Consider the following 17,402-nt stretch of genomic DNA (forward strand, 5'->3'; position numbering starts at 1 on the left):
CATTGAATAAAGGACATTGTGTCTAATTGTCTGATGGCAGAGAAAATTTCTTTCGATTTTTCTAATTTTCATCCTCAGAAGTGCAACTTTTATTAGTTCTCTGACCAACTTCTTTCGAGCTAGTTATGCATGAGGGTTGAGAGCATAAATTTCAATGCTAACTGCAGGCATTTCACTGTTTATTGGTGACACTTGATCTGCTGAAATATGAGTTCTTGGTTTAAAAACCGGTCAGGAAGAGAGAACTAGTATTAGTGGTAGGAGTCACTTTAAAGTGCATTCTAGTTCAGTCTTAGTAGAAGTAAAGATCAAGCTTTTCACCCAGGTCTGCGTCTTTCAGGTGAAAGGTTTTACGCTTCATTTATTTTCTATCCATGCACTATGGCTTTCAGTATATTAATTGAAACAGTTCAAGAAAATGAGGGTAGAGATATCGTAATTCCCGAAAGTTGAAGCAAGGATCGAAGGTGTTTCCTGATTTAAATAGTTCTTGTCGGGATTCATTTTGAAATAGGGTGTAAATTTAACATTTATAAACAGTAGAGGAAAACTGGTTAGAAGTATGAAATTCCATTTAGCCTAATCAATAATGGTTTTCAAATAATGGTGGCGACATAGCAAAAACGTAGGTTAATGTTACGGAAGTTTTAATAGCGAAATTTCGAAAACGGTCCTTGATGGTTTGTTGAAGCATGTAAAGTTATTGCTGTTCGTGAATTTAATGATATCAACAAGATTATTATTAACTGGATAAATATAATTCTAATCAAAGCTTGCAAAAGATTTATTTCAATCATTGTTATGTAAATTTTGATCTGCAATTTTGCTAATAAACTTGAAGCAGTGATTTACAGAATGTATATCAAAGCTTTTCGAGTATTATCAGCGTGACATTGATGATATGTATTAATATGACTTATTCTGCATTCCATTAACTGGAAATATATCTGCGACACATTCGCCATTCACTTCATGCAAGTGGACATAAACATTGTAATAGTTGACTAATGCATCCAGTGTGAAAAACCATGGTGCCATTGGATCACCGTATTCTACCTTAAGTAACTTTGAAATTTTATAATTAGAGAAATAAATTCGATGTAGCACTGATCAATAAATGAATTAATGACTTTTTCAAAAGAATGAAAAAGATGGAGAACTTCAAGTGATAATTATATTAAATAGATGAAAATTTTAGTTCCTTAAAACCTTTGTTTTTTTTTATCGTTTTAAACTTCTTTCAAAACTATCACCTAAACTAATATAATTTTTTTTAATTTTACAAAGTTGATAAAGAATTTATGATTTCAAGATTTTTCACTGGAAACAACTAACTCGAAGATTATTTAGCATTTCAGGTTTTGATCTTGTCTTTGAGTAATCCGCATGTTGCTTTCGTTGTTTGATTGGATAATGACTAGAAGAACTTTTAGTAACTCGAACTAAGCATTATGTAAAACTTTGTAAGGAATCTTTAGATAAATAAATACTGTTCTCTATGTATAAATAAGTTTAGGACGAATCTCCTAGATATGGTGTTTCTGGTTGCATTATTCTCCTAGATATGGTGTTTCTGGTTGCATTATTCTTATATCTATTGCTGTTCAGAGTTCTTTTTTTTTAATTCTGAAATCTTTCAAAAGCAACATAATTTACTTATATATGAAAGTAATATAAAGCGAACTATACGATGCCAGAACCACTGCGATAAATAATATAAAGACTAAGTGATGGCAATACATTGTTTAATGATTTCACTTTTGGCATCTGAAAGAAATTATACATAAATAAATTAATCTAATTAGTGAGATTAGCTTAATTACTCACAACCTAATTATTAGAGAATGACCATATGGTATAGTTTGAATGAAGCAGGCTTCATAACATATTCCTCTGCTTGCTTTGCAGTTAATACTCCAATGTAAGCTTCTACCGATGGTGGTAATTCCATGGAACCAGGTGTTCGTGCTGTCCACACAGCTTGTTCTTTGGACAATAGTCGAGGTGTGACAGTGGTTCTGCAATATGAATTGAGATGACAGACATATGAGTGAGAATAGAATTGACAAGGACAGTTATGGATGCTGGAATGATTCATGAAAAGTTTACGGTAGCATCATTTCATATTCATCACAGCTTTTCTTTGAAGTGGTCAACTTGTCCACTTGACCAATGGATGATGGTACATCTAAGGTCTTCGACAAACATAAACGTTCTACCCTTCGTCCAGTATGCTGCAATAATAATTTATAAATAAAATTATATAAAAAAGTTTGTTGTCTAGAAGAGATGTCATTCATTGATAGACTGTACTATGATCTTTTTTCAAAATGTAAAATTTCTTTAATTAAAATTCAAAGACTAATATTACGTTAAGAATGTGAAAATTTAAAAAAAGTTTTAAAATTGGAAATTTTGAAAAATTCTCGCATAATTTAAAAAGACAAAAAGAGTGATAAAATCCTTCTTTAGCGAGAATATACGGTAGTCTCACGTCTTCAATTTCAGAAATACGTGTATTGGATTTAGAACTAAGCGTAGAGGATGATAAATGTGGTGCACGAAAATTCCATGTACGTACTGGAACATCCAATGCTACAAAACGATATTTTTTGGAAAATATGACATAAATGATAAATGTATATAAATTTCAGATTTTTATATATCTTTTCAAATCTTTTCTGAATAACTTCATGAGTCTCTTTTTTTGTTTTGTTTTTCTTTTTTTTTTTTGAAAATGTTTGAGAAGCTAAAACCAAAAAAAAAAAAAAAGACTAACTCATTAACTACATGTTTTAGTGAAAATTTAATTTCTCCACTTTTATGTATCATCAGAAATTTATTCTACCTTATGAATACGTAAAAAAAATTTTAGCACTTTCAATTTTGATGATATTAGCAATGCATTCAAGATTATCACGAGTATTAACTTCTTGCTGATAAAAAATCAATTTCTGATAAACGGCAAATACCTTCACGTTCAACCTTTTTGTTTAGATTGTATGAGATATCATCATATTGGCTTACATGTGGCTCCGATTTCTCAAAAACACTTTTGTAATTAGATCCTGTCAAATTGTAAGAACCTGATGAAAGGTTACGATTCGTTTCTTCTCCTTTTTCCTAAACTCTTTCTTTTATATTAACTATTTTAACTGAACTTAAAAAAAAAACAAGAAAGTAATCACTTGAGAAAAATTACTATAAATGTGAATAAAACTTTACAGCAGTTTGATAATAGCTGTTTCGGAGTGTCAAATTCATAATTTCAAATGAAAGAGTATAGATGTTATGTCTAAAAATGTTGTCTATGTAACCATAATACAAGCAACGAACATTGATAACGTTTAAGTCTTTTTTTTTTTTTAAATTGATAACATTTCAACAAAGTATAATACCCGTGATAGCTTAGATGCAATAATGCATGGTCGACCATGTACACAACATTCCAATTCTTGTCTTAATTCTTTCTTTGAATCACCAAATTCTGATGTTGATTGCATCGGTGAGAGCTGCTGATCATCCATGGAACTACTCATTACTGCAAGTGAAGCAAATTTGCATAATTAGCAAAAATAAATGAACAATTTCAGATTGGTATATTCGTGCAAAAAATTGATAAGAATAAATGATATTAAGTCAAGTAAAATTCAAATAAGTAAATGTTAAGTAATCCTTAGGAAGTAACACTAGCAAATTCAGGTTAATATTGAATAATGTGAAGCGAGATTAATAGAGATAGTTACTTATAATGCTTCTTCTGATATGTAGCTGTTAAGAAAGGTCTTTAAGTAAATAACACTAAGTAACAATTAAATATAACCGTAAAGCTTTGACTAAAGAAAACAATGAAGTCATAGCTAACCTTGCTACACTTTATAAATGCATCGTTTCACTTCATCTAGAACTAAAATTTTCAAAAATATAGGCAATTTACATACTTTACACTACTGTAATGTAATCAAATCAAAACGATGTGTTATAATGCTAATAATATACAACATTGATCGAGAGTAAGTAGTAATATAAACCGCTAGTGGTTAATTTAATTGGAACAATCATTAGAATTTCTCTTCATTGATTTTACTTCGTGGTTTTGCGGGCAGATGTATACTATTGAAGATATTAAAATGACACTTTGTAGAAACTTTAAATCTAACAAAAAAATCACTTTAAAATGTTGAAACTAAAATATTATTTCGAAATCGATTTATTGATATGCAACACTTCAATGCAATGCAAAAAAAAAAAAAAAGAAGCCCTAATAATTTCCAAATCGAATAGTTCGTATTTGTGAAGGCATTTAAATTTAGTTATGATCTCCATACCATACACATACATATACATACGCACACACACACATACATTGAGAGAGATAGAAAAATGAATAAATAAATAAACTGCAAATAATGTACCATGAATTTTCGAAAAAAAAAATTTTTTTTAAAGCTTTTTAAGAAAAAATAATTAATTAAAGAAAACAAAACTTACAAAAACTTATTTTAAGAAACAATCTTAGAACTTCATCGTTCCTAATTAAAAATAACATACACAATGGACAAGTAGCATAAGCATTTTGAAACACCGAGAAGTTAACAATGAATAGCCAACAAATCACTTATATATGTTCTCCCGATTTTTAGATTTAAGAAAAGTTTTGAATATTGAGCTAACAATAATCATATGTAGTATAAAACCGTAAGCAAAAAAAAAAAATTTGTTCGAGCATATAAAATTTTCCGTAAAAAAAAAAAAAAAAAAAAAAAAAAAGAAACTGCCAACAGCTAATTTGTGCAAAGAGAAAATTACATTTTGAATAGAAAGACAAAAAAATGAAAAAGATCTCGTATTCATTTGCAATCCAGAGATTTAATAATATACCCACTACGAATGAATAATAAACTAAGAAAGAAATGGAAGGAAAGATGATGATTTATACACTAAAATATATAAGGAGAATATACAAGCAGCAGCAAAATATACATGCAATAAATTAAATTGATGAAAAACGAAGATACAAAATCACAGTGAGATTCTCTAAGGGAGATACAGATGATGAAAGAAAAGGCATAGAAAGTTACTAATGCCATAATAACTAAATTAAAAGTCTAACCAAGTGAACCAGTACTGTATCAAGATCATCTTATGAATCTTTTTTAATAAGTCGTATATATATATATATATATTAATTCCTTTCAAAAATCATTTAATTTTAAAAGAAATTGTTAGCATTAAGAATATCACCCTATTTAAAAGTATATTCAAATAACCACCTTCTTAAGTTATAAAAAAAAAAAAAAAAAAATTACATCCCCTTCTCTGCAATTTTATAAAGTTATAACCAGTGACCATTCTAAATTATTAAAATTATTACTCCATCCTCGGCTTAAAATAGATGCATTACTGAAATTTACAAATATAAATTTGCTTTAAGATACATGATGAATCTTTATTTCACTTCATCATTAACTATTTCTGGTGCTGTTTCAGCACATTCACTTCTGCTTCTTCATTAACTTGATTCAATTCTGAATTCTCAATGACCGCTTCTGTTGGCAATGGATCGTCACGCATTTGGGATGAGAAAAATAATAATGTGCAAATTAGGAACACCATGGCAATTGTCTGAAATATATATATATATATCTTTCTGTAAATTTCAATTTTAAAAATGCTTTTATTACATTAAAATACATATCGGAAAACAAAATCCGCTATAAATTTGAAATATATAGTCCATTAATTGTGTTACTGTAACGCTGTTCAAGTTCAAAGCAAAATTATTCCATAAAGAAAACTTGCCTGACCAATCACACTGAAAGCAAGAAAAAGATCGGCCAAAAGTTTATTCTGATATAGCATGCAGCTTCCTTGCTGAAAATTGTGCAAGTAAAAAAACCAAATCTATGCAAAATTAAAGAAAAAAAAAACACACATACATAACACAGGAATATGAGTAGCGTACTTTTCCGGAGCAAACATCTAAATTGTAACGAATGCACGACACATCAAACATCCATCCAAAAAGAACTGGTGCAGGAATAGTGCCAATAACTCTCACCAAAATCCACTGAATTCCAAGCGCAAATGAACGCTCAGCATAATCAACTGTTCTAAAAAGAATTAGTTTATTCTGGAATTTTTATACATTGTAATGTACATAATATACAGTTGGTGAAAAAAGTTATTTAAACTGCTTGCCAATTTTTAAACTAACTATTAATTTCTAATGAATTAAGAAAACTGAAATAAGTTTCGGAATATCTTTCAAAATTTCTAATTTAGTTTTAAACTAACAATACCTTAACACTACTGAAATTAATGGAACTCCAACAGCAAATGCAAAAAAACAGAACGGAGCAAATAGAGCAAGAAATGCAAAAAGTCCTCTACACTTTGATTCACACAATCCATTCTTAACAGTCCGATATCCAAATCTAGTATTTTCAGGCACACATGAACAGTTGTAATACATCTAAAATCAATATCGAAATTAAATCTTGGAAGAAATTGCATTAGAATTTTGTTTGTTTGAAGCAATCACTGTTATCCTATTTTACAACAGTGATTTAGTCCTTGGTTTTCATAATAAAGAAGACTGAAAATCTTTGTCATACAATCCTAGTATATTTTCAGTTAGAAAACAAACAAAATTTTATGAACAACCTTTCTGAGCGGTTCATAATTTTGCTGACAACCGGCGAAACATGGCGAATAGAAAGAGATTTGCTTTTCATTATAAAACTCAGCACATACTGGATGATATTCACTTGGAACACAGTCACAATGACGGTTACAGGTGGATTTTAGAGATGGTAGCATTTCTGTAGCATTATTATTCTGATCTGAATTTGAAGCGCTGCAAAATAGATTAAATAAAAGATGAAAAAGCTGCAGAATAATGCTGAAAATTTATGGTGAAAAGAAATTTAAATTAAAATTTCAAACTATGAAATTTTAGATACAATACAATTTCTCATTCTTAAAATCTAAACACAAAATAAGAAACAGAAACTTACACGTCCATTTCATAATGCTCTTCAATTCCAGCAAGTGGATCGTGATCACAATAAACAAGATACATTGGTGATAAGATAAGCGTACACATTAGTAATGCTATGCAAAATTTCAAAGTTTTAACACAGCTTAAACGAAATCGTTGAACGATGAAACCACTGAACATTGTACCTATTCCAGCCATTGGAACCATTATACAACCTGAAAGCAATTCTTTTTTTCTTTTTTTTTTTTTTTTTTTTTTGAAACTTTAAGATTTGAACTAGAAGAATAAGTTGAAATTTCAAATATTTATAAATTAGAACTGAACCAATCAACATATTTGCTTTGCTTGGTGCAACGCTGAACTGTCGTTCAAGATACTTTGACATGAATGTCGATGCACCCGTTATAATAAATCCTGAAAATTTTGGATAGATATATTTGAAAAATCATTGATGCATTACATAAAATCTAGGTCATATTTTTTGACGTTTAACCTGTTCCTTACATTAGGCAATTCAGATATCTTATATCCTATAGCAGAATTAGGCATTCAATTTTTAAAAATTATTCCCTTTTTCGTAAGACATTTTAATTTTTTTACAATACTCTGAAAGAATCCGAAAATTTCATACTACTAATAAACCCTAAAGGAATAAATACCTTTGATGAAACAACTCCAACAATATCAAGACATCCAATACAAAACATTTGAAAATTTTCAAAATTGTGAAGGAATGAAAAGATATTAAGAGCAAAAAACAAAAAATAAAATAAAAAAAAACTAAAATAAAAACCTTATGCCACGCCTGATTTGCATTTATAAATAAGGATGAAAATATGCATTACATGTGAAATCATGGATCGCATAATGTTGTTATTTGTCATAACTCTAATTTGGTTGACAGGATTTACCCGAACAGATAAGTGCATTTGAATCATTGAGTTTTACATGTTTAAAAAAAATTTTTCTTTTTTTTATTGGGGAAAGATAACTTAGTGCACATGTTTCTGATAGCTGTTAGGTTTTACTGCACAAAAAAAAAAGTATTTCTTTAAAAATTTCAAATCTTCATATTTCAGAAAAAAATTCTGGCACTGAAAAAACAGAATGGCAAAGAATAATGGGCAACAAAACAGAAGAATCAATTTATAAAGATGATAGGCTGAAATCAATAAACAAAATGCGCCGTTTTCAATGGAGCACCTATCCTCTTATCCAAAAGAATGGAATACGAAATAAGAAGCAGAAAATCAAATTTGAACATGATGATCAAAATAACACGCAATATGGATTACGCAGTATGTACAAGTACGGAGGTCAAGGAATATTTGGACAGATTACGATAATTGAATAGTCAAGTAATTTTTTATTTCATAATGACTTAGAAAATTATCGAAATTTAACAATCATCAAAAAAAAAAATATCAAAAAATTTCTTTAAAACATACCATCAACAGCCATGGCAAAAGTTATAAGCATATAACTACCATTAGATATTATTCTATAGATAGCTATTGGTATATGTCGTACGTCAAGCCATATGTGGTACCAGAATGGACCACGATTATTCTGTAGTGCTGGCATTGATTCTCCAATTGTTATAGTTTGAACAGTTGTTGCACCTTTTAAAGATTAATTTTTTATATCAAAATTTTTAATTAAAATCAAAAAATTTAGCTGGAATCCAGAAATTCCGCAACATTATCAAAACTGATAAATAATGAATCAAAATTGATAAACAATGAATTAGTGAGGATTCCCACACATTTTGAAGATTATGAAATTTAAAGAAGACAAGAAATTTTTTATAACTAACTAACTCAGATTAACTTCAGTTTAACATCACAGCTTTTTTCTATGAGGTCTATTCATTATGAAGATGAAAAGGTTATTTCTCAATGTAGTAAAACTTAAAAAAAAATCGATTTAAAAAATGCAGTAGAACTTAAAAAAAAAAAACTCGAAAAAATCCAGCAATCAGCGCTGCCTAATGATAGTGAAGTAATGATTAGTTCATCAATCTGAAATAACTCTCCACAAAATCCGAAAACACAGATTTTCAGTGTCATTTAGTTGACTGCAAGTACACTATACGACTAGTGTACACACAAAAAACTGCTTCACCTTCACTTTCCGCTGGCAAAAGAGGTCCACAAATTGCAGCTGTTTTGCTGGTAGATGGAATACCGCAACATTCTGCACTACGTTTTTTTGTACTGCCTATCGTTTCTTCATGTAAACGTGTTCTACAAATAAAATCTAAGTGTTAATAATTTTATACTGTATATCAAATGTTTTTTTTTTTTTTTTTTTTACTACCGTTGATTTCTGATTTTCAATCAAATTTTTTATCGAAATTAAATGCAGAAAAACAAAAGCAAACAAACTTGAACCAACCGATGCCATTTAAGTGATTCCGGAAGGACTTTCGGCAAGACCAATATGGGAAAAACGGCAATTAAAGCTAAAATACTAGCTATCTGAAAGCCAATCCACCAAGCACCTACCCATTTTGGATCCGTTTCATCGATATTTAAAATCCTTAAAAAAATATTTTACAGATAAAAATACAGAAAAGTGTCGAATAAAAGCACATTAAGCATTAGGAGACTAACTTGATATGAAGCTCTGATTGCAAGAAATCTGTGTGATAGCGCAAAAATGAACTAGACATTAGGAAGCCAAAAGCCGGACCAAATATTGCAAAGGCATAGAAAATACCTGAAGTAGCATGATACTTACTAATATATTTTAAAAATAAAGTATAAATTCACGCACTCAGCTAGCAAACACACAGTATACCTATTCATAAAATATGTTATGATTTTGATTGAATTTTTTTTTAAATGATATTTGGTTAATGACTTTATAAATCACTGCTAAAAAAATTTTTATTTCGTGATGTATAGTATGGTGCAATAAAATCTATTATCTTCCGATGAATTGATAGTCGACGACATCTTTGAAGCTTCTTGTGCATTTATGAATTTAGAACTTTTAGTTTATGGATGTTTTGAAATATTCTTAAATATCAAAAATAAAAAAAAAAAAAAAAAACTAAAATGCATAACTACCAAGATAAAGCGAAGAAAGAGTTGGGCCAACATTTTCATCGATATAACTAACACCAAGAGTGAACAGTGGTGTTGCACCAATACCATGAAGAAAGTGACCAAGACAAAATAGAAACACGTATCGGAACGTACCGGGCTAAAAAACTGAAACTGTATATAAACTATTTTTTGAGTAATTTAAGCCTAAAATGAAATGCTACCAATCTAAAGTGGAATACCTGATTTTCGGGAGATGGACAGCTTCGTAAAGCTTCAGCACTAGCCGCTGACATTAGTGCATAAAGTGAATTATTTAGTAGAGCATAATTTTTTCTGAGTCCTGAAAAAAAAAATAGTTTCCTAAAGTACATAGTGTTAACTTTATTAATAATAATAATAAGCAGGGCATAAACTTTATTAGTTCCATCTAAATTGTATTTTCAACGAAAATTTCAATCACATTTAAGGAGGTAAATGACTAACTAGTGAGTTATGAATATACGCAGTAATTCACATTTATGAGCAAAAGTGCGAGTTAATCAGAAATCGTTATATAAAAATGAAAATATTTACAAATCTCAACTGTTTCAGTGCTTAAAAGCATCAGAAATATTTCGATAGTTACAGCTGCTAATAGCTTTTACTATTTACCTATTCATTCAGTATAGGAGACATTCAACAGGAAATGGTCCAACATAAAATTTTATGTAAAATGAACAATTCAGTCTTTTCAAAAAAAAAATAAAAAATAAAATAATAATAATAATAACAGTAATAATAAAATAAAGCGATGCTAACCGGAAGATGTATGTGAAGGATGGCATTTACTAAATGTAGGTTCATGAGCATTATGGGTAGAAGTATATGAATCAGAGAAATTGTGTGGCATTGTAAAAATAAAGCTGCCTAATGCCATCAGTAATAATCCCGCTGCAAGCACCATTGGTTTTGAATGACGTCCACCAAAGTAAGAAACAGGTATACACAAAAGTACATAGCCAAAATCGTAGAACTATAAAGAAGAAGTTTTTTAATGCATTAAATTGCATCAAATTTATAAAATTTATTAGCACATTATTTTCATTGAAGTTTTACAATTTTAATGAAAGGAAAAGAGAGACATTAAGAACAACTTGCTGACAAATTTCTACCTGCATGATACGACCTATAGTTGATGAGTTGAACTGAAATCTTCGTTCTATAGAAGTTATTGCCGAAGGGACCAAACCATTTACAAGCAATCCCTGTACTGTACAAAACCAACATAACCACAACAACATCCAATTTCTTTTACCAAACCGCTGCAACCATTTAGGCCTAAAATACTTGATTTTAGTGATGAAATTGACAAAATTTCAAGCAGTTTATTAGCCACTGTGTTATCCTACCACAATTAATTGAATCAAGCAGTGGAATCGAAAGATATATATATATATATATATATATATATATATATACGACAAATAGAGCTTTGTTACTAACAAATGTTACAACCGCAGGAGTTCTAACAACATCAAAGATAAAGGACAATCCAGTTTACTGAATCCAAGAAACTAGATGAAAAAACAGATTAAAATATCTACAGATTACTACATTAAGTAAAGAACAAATCCATAAATGATATCAAATTTATTTTTTGAATCAAAGCAGAGAAAAAATTACGACATTATTTAATTATTATAATATAAAACTTAAAAATATATAATAGAAGGGAGAAACAAAAATTTTAACCTCCAATTCCGTATCCCAACCAAGGATTCTGTTGCCATAACATTGATCTCTTTTTCGATAGCCTGAATTTGTTGTTGCTTTTGCCACACACATACTGTTGACCAAGGCTTTTCTCGTTTTTGCATTGGCCATGGTGGACCCGACGCAAAACCATTATTATAATTTCTAAAGTAGAAAGTCGAATAATTTCTATGACTAAAGCACATAATTTTATACAGAATTTCAGGGTATTTCGTTCAAAGCTGGTGATAATATGCAAGAAATGATTGCTAGAAAAGTAAAACATTTATTTGAAAAACTATTTGGAATAAATAAAAACTATGGAATTATTTGGCCAAAGCTGACCTATAATGTCCAGCGGGTCTTTTTTTGGACTCTTCTGACTTAGATAATTGAGATTTGTCATTAAAACCACCAGATCCTGGTGATTCTGATCTTTCGGAATTATTGCCAATAGCTGTAATAAAGAATTGATTTTGTATTAAAAATCATTCAAAATAAAATAATGTGCAATTTTTTTGTGATGAATAATTATTGAAGGGAAGATGAATCATGCAATCAATAACCATAGCTGATGCAACAGACGAAGTTAATAAAAAAGAAATACCATTACGGGAGAAGTGATACTCTCGAGAAGATGATGGCTTCTCGAGATCCCCTGGAGCCGAGCGGGTTTCAGCATTCCTTACATTATCGTCTACATGTTTGCACTCAATGTGCAGCATATTGTTAACTGTACCATCATTTACTGCTTGCATCTAATATGTTAGCCAAATGTCACCGAAGTCAATTCACACGTTGCCTCCGGCGCAAATGACCTAATAGAGTGGGAATACAGAGAAGGCGTACAAAAAAGTCCATTCATTGCATGCAGACGTACATTATTATATTCATATGTCAAATGAAAAAATACTATCAATAAAAGCAAAGCTACATTTCATCAGCACACACACATACATATACACACACACACACACACACACACACATACAGACAAATCAATTGTATAAAGATTAGCTAAGTGTCTGTGTGAGTGTCATATGTGGTGCACCACTCGCCACTGATATAATGATTGAGGGAAGAGAAGAGAGGGAGAGAGACAGATGAAGGAGTGAGAAAGGTTGGTCGAGACGGACGGATGGACAATTTTTCCGGATTGCTGAAGCAGGAACCGGATATGTGAGCATGCATGCTAGACGCTGGGATAGGAAAGAATCATACAGGTGAGTGTATTTAGGCAAACACCTCTCCATCAGTCAGAACTGTTATCTTCACTCCGAACTATCACTTCTTCACTCATCCGGAACTATCACTTCTGCACTCATCCGGAACTATCACTTCTCCACTCATCCGGAACTATCACTTCTCCACTCATCCGGAACTATCACTTCTCCACTCATCCGGAACTATCACTTCTCCACTCATCCGGAACTATCACTTCTCCACCCATCCGGAACCATCACTTCTCCACTCATCCGGAACTATCACCTCTCCATTCATCCGGAACTGTCACTTCTCCACTCATCCGGAACTATCACTTCTTTAACCACCCGGAAATCTCCTCACTCACAATAATGCGTAATAGTGAAACTCTGTTTAACATTTTCTTCTATGAAATTTATGAAAACTTTTAGGCCCGCAGGAAAGCTAGGAACTAAGTAAACATGAAGAAAGGTTTGCTACTTAGGACTAAAGCTTGTTACTTCTAAATAAATCTCTATTCTTCCGGTAAGTTATAACTATTTAAACTAATATTCTGACTATAAATTAAGAATCGAATCAAAGAAGTATCCGGAATTAAATTTCTGTCCCATTCTCTTCCCCATTGTTTTATCATCCTGAAATTGACAAGTTTTAGAAGAGTTTTTTCGAGAGTTATGAGATATGTCTTAATTGGATCCGGAAATTGACGACAATTTGTCTTTCAGAATATAATCCTGTTTTCTCCGAAATTGTGCGTCTTAACTTCAGTGAATTGATACTTGATGGGTTTGAGAGTATCGGTTATAACGGATCAATTTTTTTTATTGATTTTAGTTAATTAACTTTAATTTTTTATTGATTTTAATCAATATCATTTAAAAAAAATTTTAGAAGAACTGAAATTTCAATTCATAAATTTATGCAATGCTAAACACATTTTTATTTATCAATTAATTTTATATCTCTATAGTAATGTCATCATAGAATGCTAAATCTTAAAATCTTTCATATATTTAATCATTTTATTAATTAATATCATTAAAAAAAATCAGATCATCTAATTTAAAAAAGTACAAAAATGTTTCAAATATACGGAAGTTTCTTTCAATTTTATTTTATTTTTTTTTTTAAATTTAGAGAAATATGGGAATTATGTAATACATATACATATGAACTTATTTGATTGACAACTTTGTAATCACTCGACAAAATGACATTTCAACCAGTTTAACTGATAATTTATTACTTGGACAGTTGTTTTAGCTTAAGAAATGAATTATAATGAAGAGAAGAAAATTGAAGCATAAACAACATTTGTATCATCTGTATTTAATGATTTATGTGTACTTCTTAAAATAATTACAAAGTTCATTTGTTGAAAAATGAAAGTGAATTTTGAAAAGAAAAAAAAAAATAAATTTTAAAAGTGCAAAAATAAATTTTTGAATAAATTCAAATATCTTCTTCAAATATCATTCATTTTCATTTCATGTTGCTATGCAAATTGATATTTAAACTAAAAATTTTTGCATCATTCAAGCTTCTTGTTAGATTTTCAAAGATTTTTGAAAAGAAATAATAACTTTGGGAATATGAATTTATTTATTTACAAATAAAAAATGCAAATGATATTGAAGCTCTCTAGAAAAGCCCCGAAAAATGACTAATGATAAATACTTCCACAAATAGAAAAATTAACAAATGGCGCAAAAGTATTATTTTATATTTGTGCATTCAACTGAAGTAATACTAACAAATTTCATTTTTGTATGAATAAAGCGACAAAAATAAATGATACAAAAAATTTTTAAATATGAAAATGAATCTATTTGAGTGAGAAAGAAAAATGCTATCAAATGATTGCACTTTTGTTCTGTTTACAATGGAAAAAAGAAATCACAATCGAAAAAGATTGCTAAATGATAATGATATGAATATTATTATCATCATCATGATAACTATTTTGATGATACTTTGATAATTGTGAAAAAAAAAATGTTACTAATACTTATTAGTAAAATTAGTGTTCAAAAAAATCGCTGCTAATCTGAAGAGTAAATTATAACTTTAAGTGATATTTAAATGGAAAACTAAAATTAAAATTAAGTGGAAAATTTAAAAAAAAAAAAAAAAAAAAAATGGGAATAACATATCTTTACGAATAACTCATTGTCTTTCAATGTGATATTATTTTGAAAAATTTTTTCCTATAGAATGGTAACTGCTACGCCTACAAATGTTTAACTCATTGCTTTATCATCCAAATTTGATTTTATGATGAATCAAACTTCAATGACACATTTGATACCTTTCTTCATAAATTCAAATGAAAAAATATACGTAATGAAATATCTAATGAAAGTGCAAAGTAAATTTCTAAAGTAAAATGAAATAAATTCTATAAATAGTGCAAAAATTTCCATTAAAACATCCATTGCTATAATTTTTAAAATGATATTGGCAAATTTAATTAATCGATTGTCATTAAAATTTCAACTTTTCATAGAAATAAAGTAATTTTAAAGTAATAGCAAAAATGTATAGTTGAGAACAACTTTGATAAGAAATTTAATAGTTGAGTGGAGATGATAAATCATGCATAGAAATGATAAATGTTAAACCTCTTGATAAGAATAAAATGTCAACACATCTTCCTATTTCATTGTTAGGAAATTTTTTTAACTAAGATAATTAAATAGAAAGAAATGAAAATTAGGAAAATTACTTATCAATGCCAGAAATTGATAAGAAAAACACTAGCGACAATTAATTATCTTATACATTTATACTACTTATACTTTATAAAATTTGTTGGAATGAAGTTTTTGATAAGTTAAAATGTGATAAAACATTTTAAATTATATGATAAATGATTTTCTTTCAAAATGCTTTATATCATACAATGAGAATTATGTGACCACTGACCATTTCATCTCTCTTTTTAAACAGGAAGAGAATAATACAATGAAATGAAAGAGAATAGAGTTGATAAATTAATGTGAAAATGTATAAAGTAATAATTTAATTTGCCAATGAAATATCTTCCCTATGATAAGATAAGATAAGATAATGCAAAAAATAATATTAAGATTATCAATGAGTAACAATGCAAAAGTTATGTTTGAATTAGTTCTATCAGAATAAAATAATCTGTTGCAATGATATTTTCATAAATGAGTTAAAATGATCAAAACTGTTATTGCTGATGATCAATGATTGACAATCAATGATTCACCATGATGAGTAATCCTATTGTCATTGATAAACTTTTCTAGTTTTAATTCCATGTTATTTGTGAAAGTTTGTGAAGCAAAATAATAGAAATTCATTTCACATAGATTATTGCTTTTCTATAAATCTTGTTTAACTCATACCATGCGATTTTGTCATACGTTTATTCATGTGACTTTTGCGCATTCTAATCAAATGAGTTATAATACAATTAATTATAGAATTTATTGAATGAAAAATATTGAACGTAATTTAAATATATTTATTTATGAACAATTATGCAAAAAAAAAAAAAGAACCTTTCATTTTGATTCCTAACAAAAATGATGAAAAAAGATTTTAATTTTAAACAATAAAAATCAAAATAGTAAATTCTAAATGTGTTTTTTTTAGACTTTTTAAATTAACACTTACTTAATTGAGACTCATTCTTGCTATTCCATTTATTTGCTATAGGTAAAAAAAAAAAGCTCACTTTTTTTTATTATCGAGAAATCTGTTTATTTATTTCTGATCAGATAAACAGAAAGCAATTTGCATTTTTGTCCCTCTCTCTTCCTCTCTCTTTCTCTCATCTCTACTAATTGTAACAGTAATTTTTATTGTAACAGTAAAGTGGAAAAAAAAAGCAATGAATGACAATAAAAAAATATATTAAATGAGTAATTAAGTTATGAATCTACTAATTTTTCTGAATGTAATTACTTATCTTTTATTTTTTAATTAATAATTAATTTTTTCATAATTCGATTAATTCTAATTAATGATTATTTCATCTTATATAATTCTATAATTTATATTAATATTTTTTTTTCGATGTATTTTATATAGATCAAATTAAATAGGTAATTGCAAAAAATATATAGTTATTAAAGTATTTATATGTTCGATAAGAAAAATAATGTTAACTCCGATGACAATAATAGCTTAACGACTTTTTACTTTTTGTGATAATTTCAAAATTTATCATTTAAATAATGATTTTGACAAAAAAAAAAAAAAAAAAAAACAACGATTTTTATTCGATTTCCTTTTTTTTTATTCCTAAAAGAACTTTCCTAAAGTTTGTTAAAGTCTTTTTTTTAAACAATTTAACTATTATTATACAATTATATATGAATTATATTATCTACAGTCAGACTTTAAAGGCATTTGTGTTAGCTTAATTCTAAAAGTAAAAT

General features: G+C 28.6%; 2 protein-coding genes across 3 annotated transcripts; both read right to left on the reverse strand.

Moving 5' to 3' along the window:
* Positions 1-906: 906 nt before the first annotated feature.
* Positions 907-3,539, reverse strand: Bm9309 (Uncharacterized protein; the record flags this gene model as incomplete). 2 transcript variants are annotated; one of them, XM_043075713.1, is made up of 8 exons in its annotated part: positions 907-1,056; positions 1,336-1,417; positions 1,685-1,767; positions 1,934-2,018; positions 2,110-2,234; positions 2,495-2,595; positions 2,973-3,123; positions 3,399-3,539. In XM_043075713.1, the coding sequence occupies 8 exons, from the start codon at positions 3,537-3,539 to the stop codon at positions 907-909; spliced, it is 918 nt and encodes a 305-aa protein (XP_042931647.1). The 2 variants fall into 2 exon arrangements, with proteins under 2 accessions (XP_042931647.1, XP_001895331.1); XM_001895296.1 differs by having other exon boundaries at positions 1,850-2,018.
* A 1,930-nt stretch (positions 3,540-5,469) lies between these two features.
* On the reverse strand, positions 5,470-12,545 carry Bm4289 (sodium-independent organic anion transporter family protein; the record flags this gene model as incomplete). The annotated part of the gene is made up of 18 exons (XM_043075714.1): positions 5,470-5,625; positions 5,803-5,874; positions 5,966-6,113; positions 6,303-6,475; positions 6,667-6,859; positions 7,020-7,218; positions 7,328-7,417; positions 8,452-8,625; positions 9,128-9,249; positions 9,401-9,544; positions 9,619-9,724; positions 10,078-10,213; positions 10,296-10,396; positions 10,855-11,068; positions 11,208-11,373; positions 11,788-11,952; positions 12,133-12,244; positions 12,395-12,545. 18 exons carry the CDS (start codon positions 12,543-12,545, stop codon positions 5,470-5,472), a joined length of 2,622 nt encoding a protein of 873 aa, XP_042931648.1.
* Between the last annotated feature and the right edge of the window lie 4,857 nt (positions 12,546-17,402).

Source organism: Brugia malayi, assembly GCF_000002995.4.
Source record: "Brugia malayi strain FR3 genome assembly, contig: Bm_v4_ChrX_scaffold_001, whole genome shotgun sequence".
Lineage (NCBI taxonomy): Eukaryota > Metazoa > Nematoda > Chromadorea > Rhabditida > Onchocercidae > Brugia > Brugia malayi.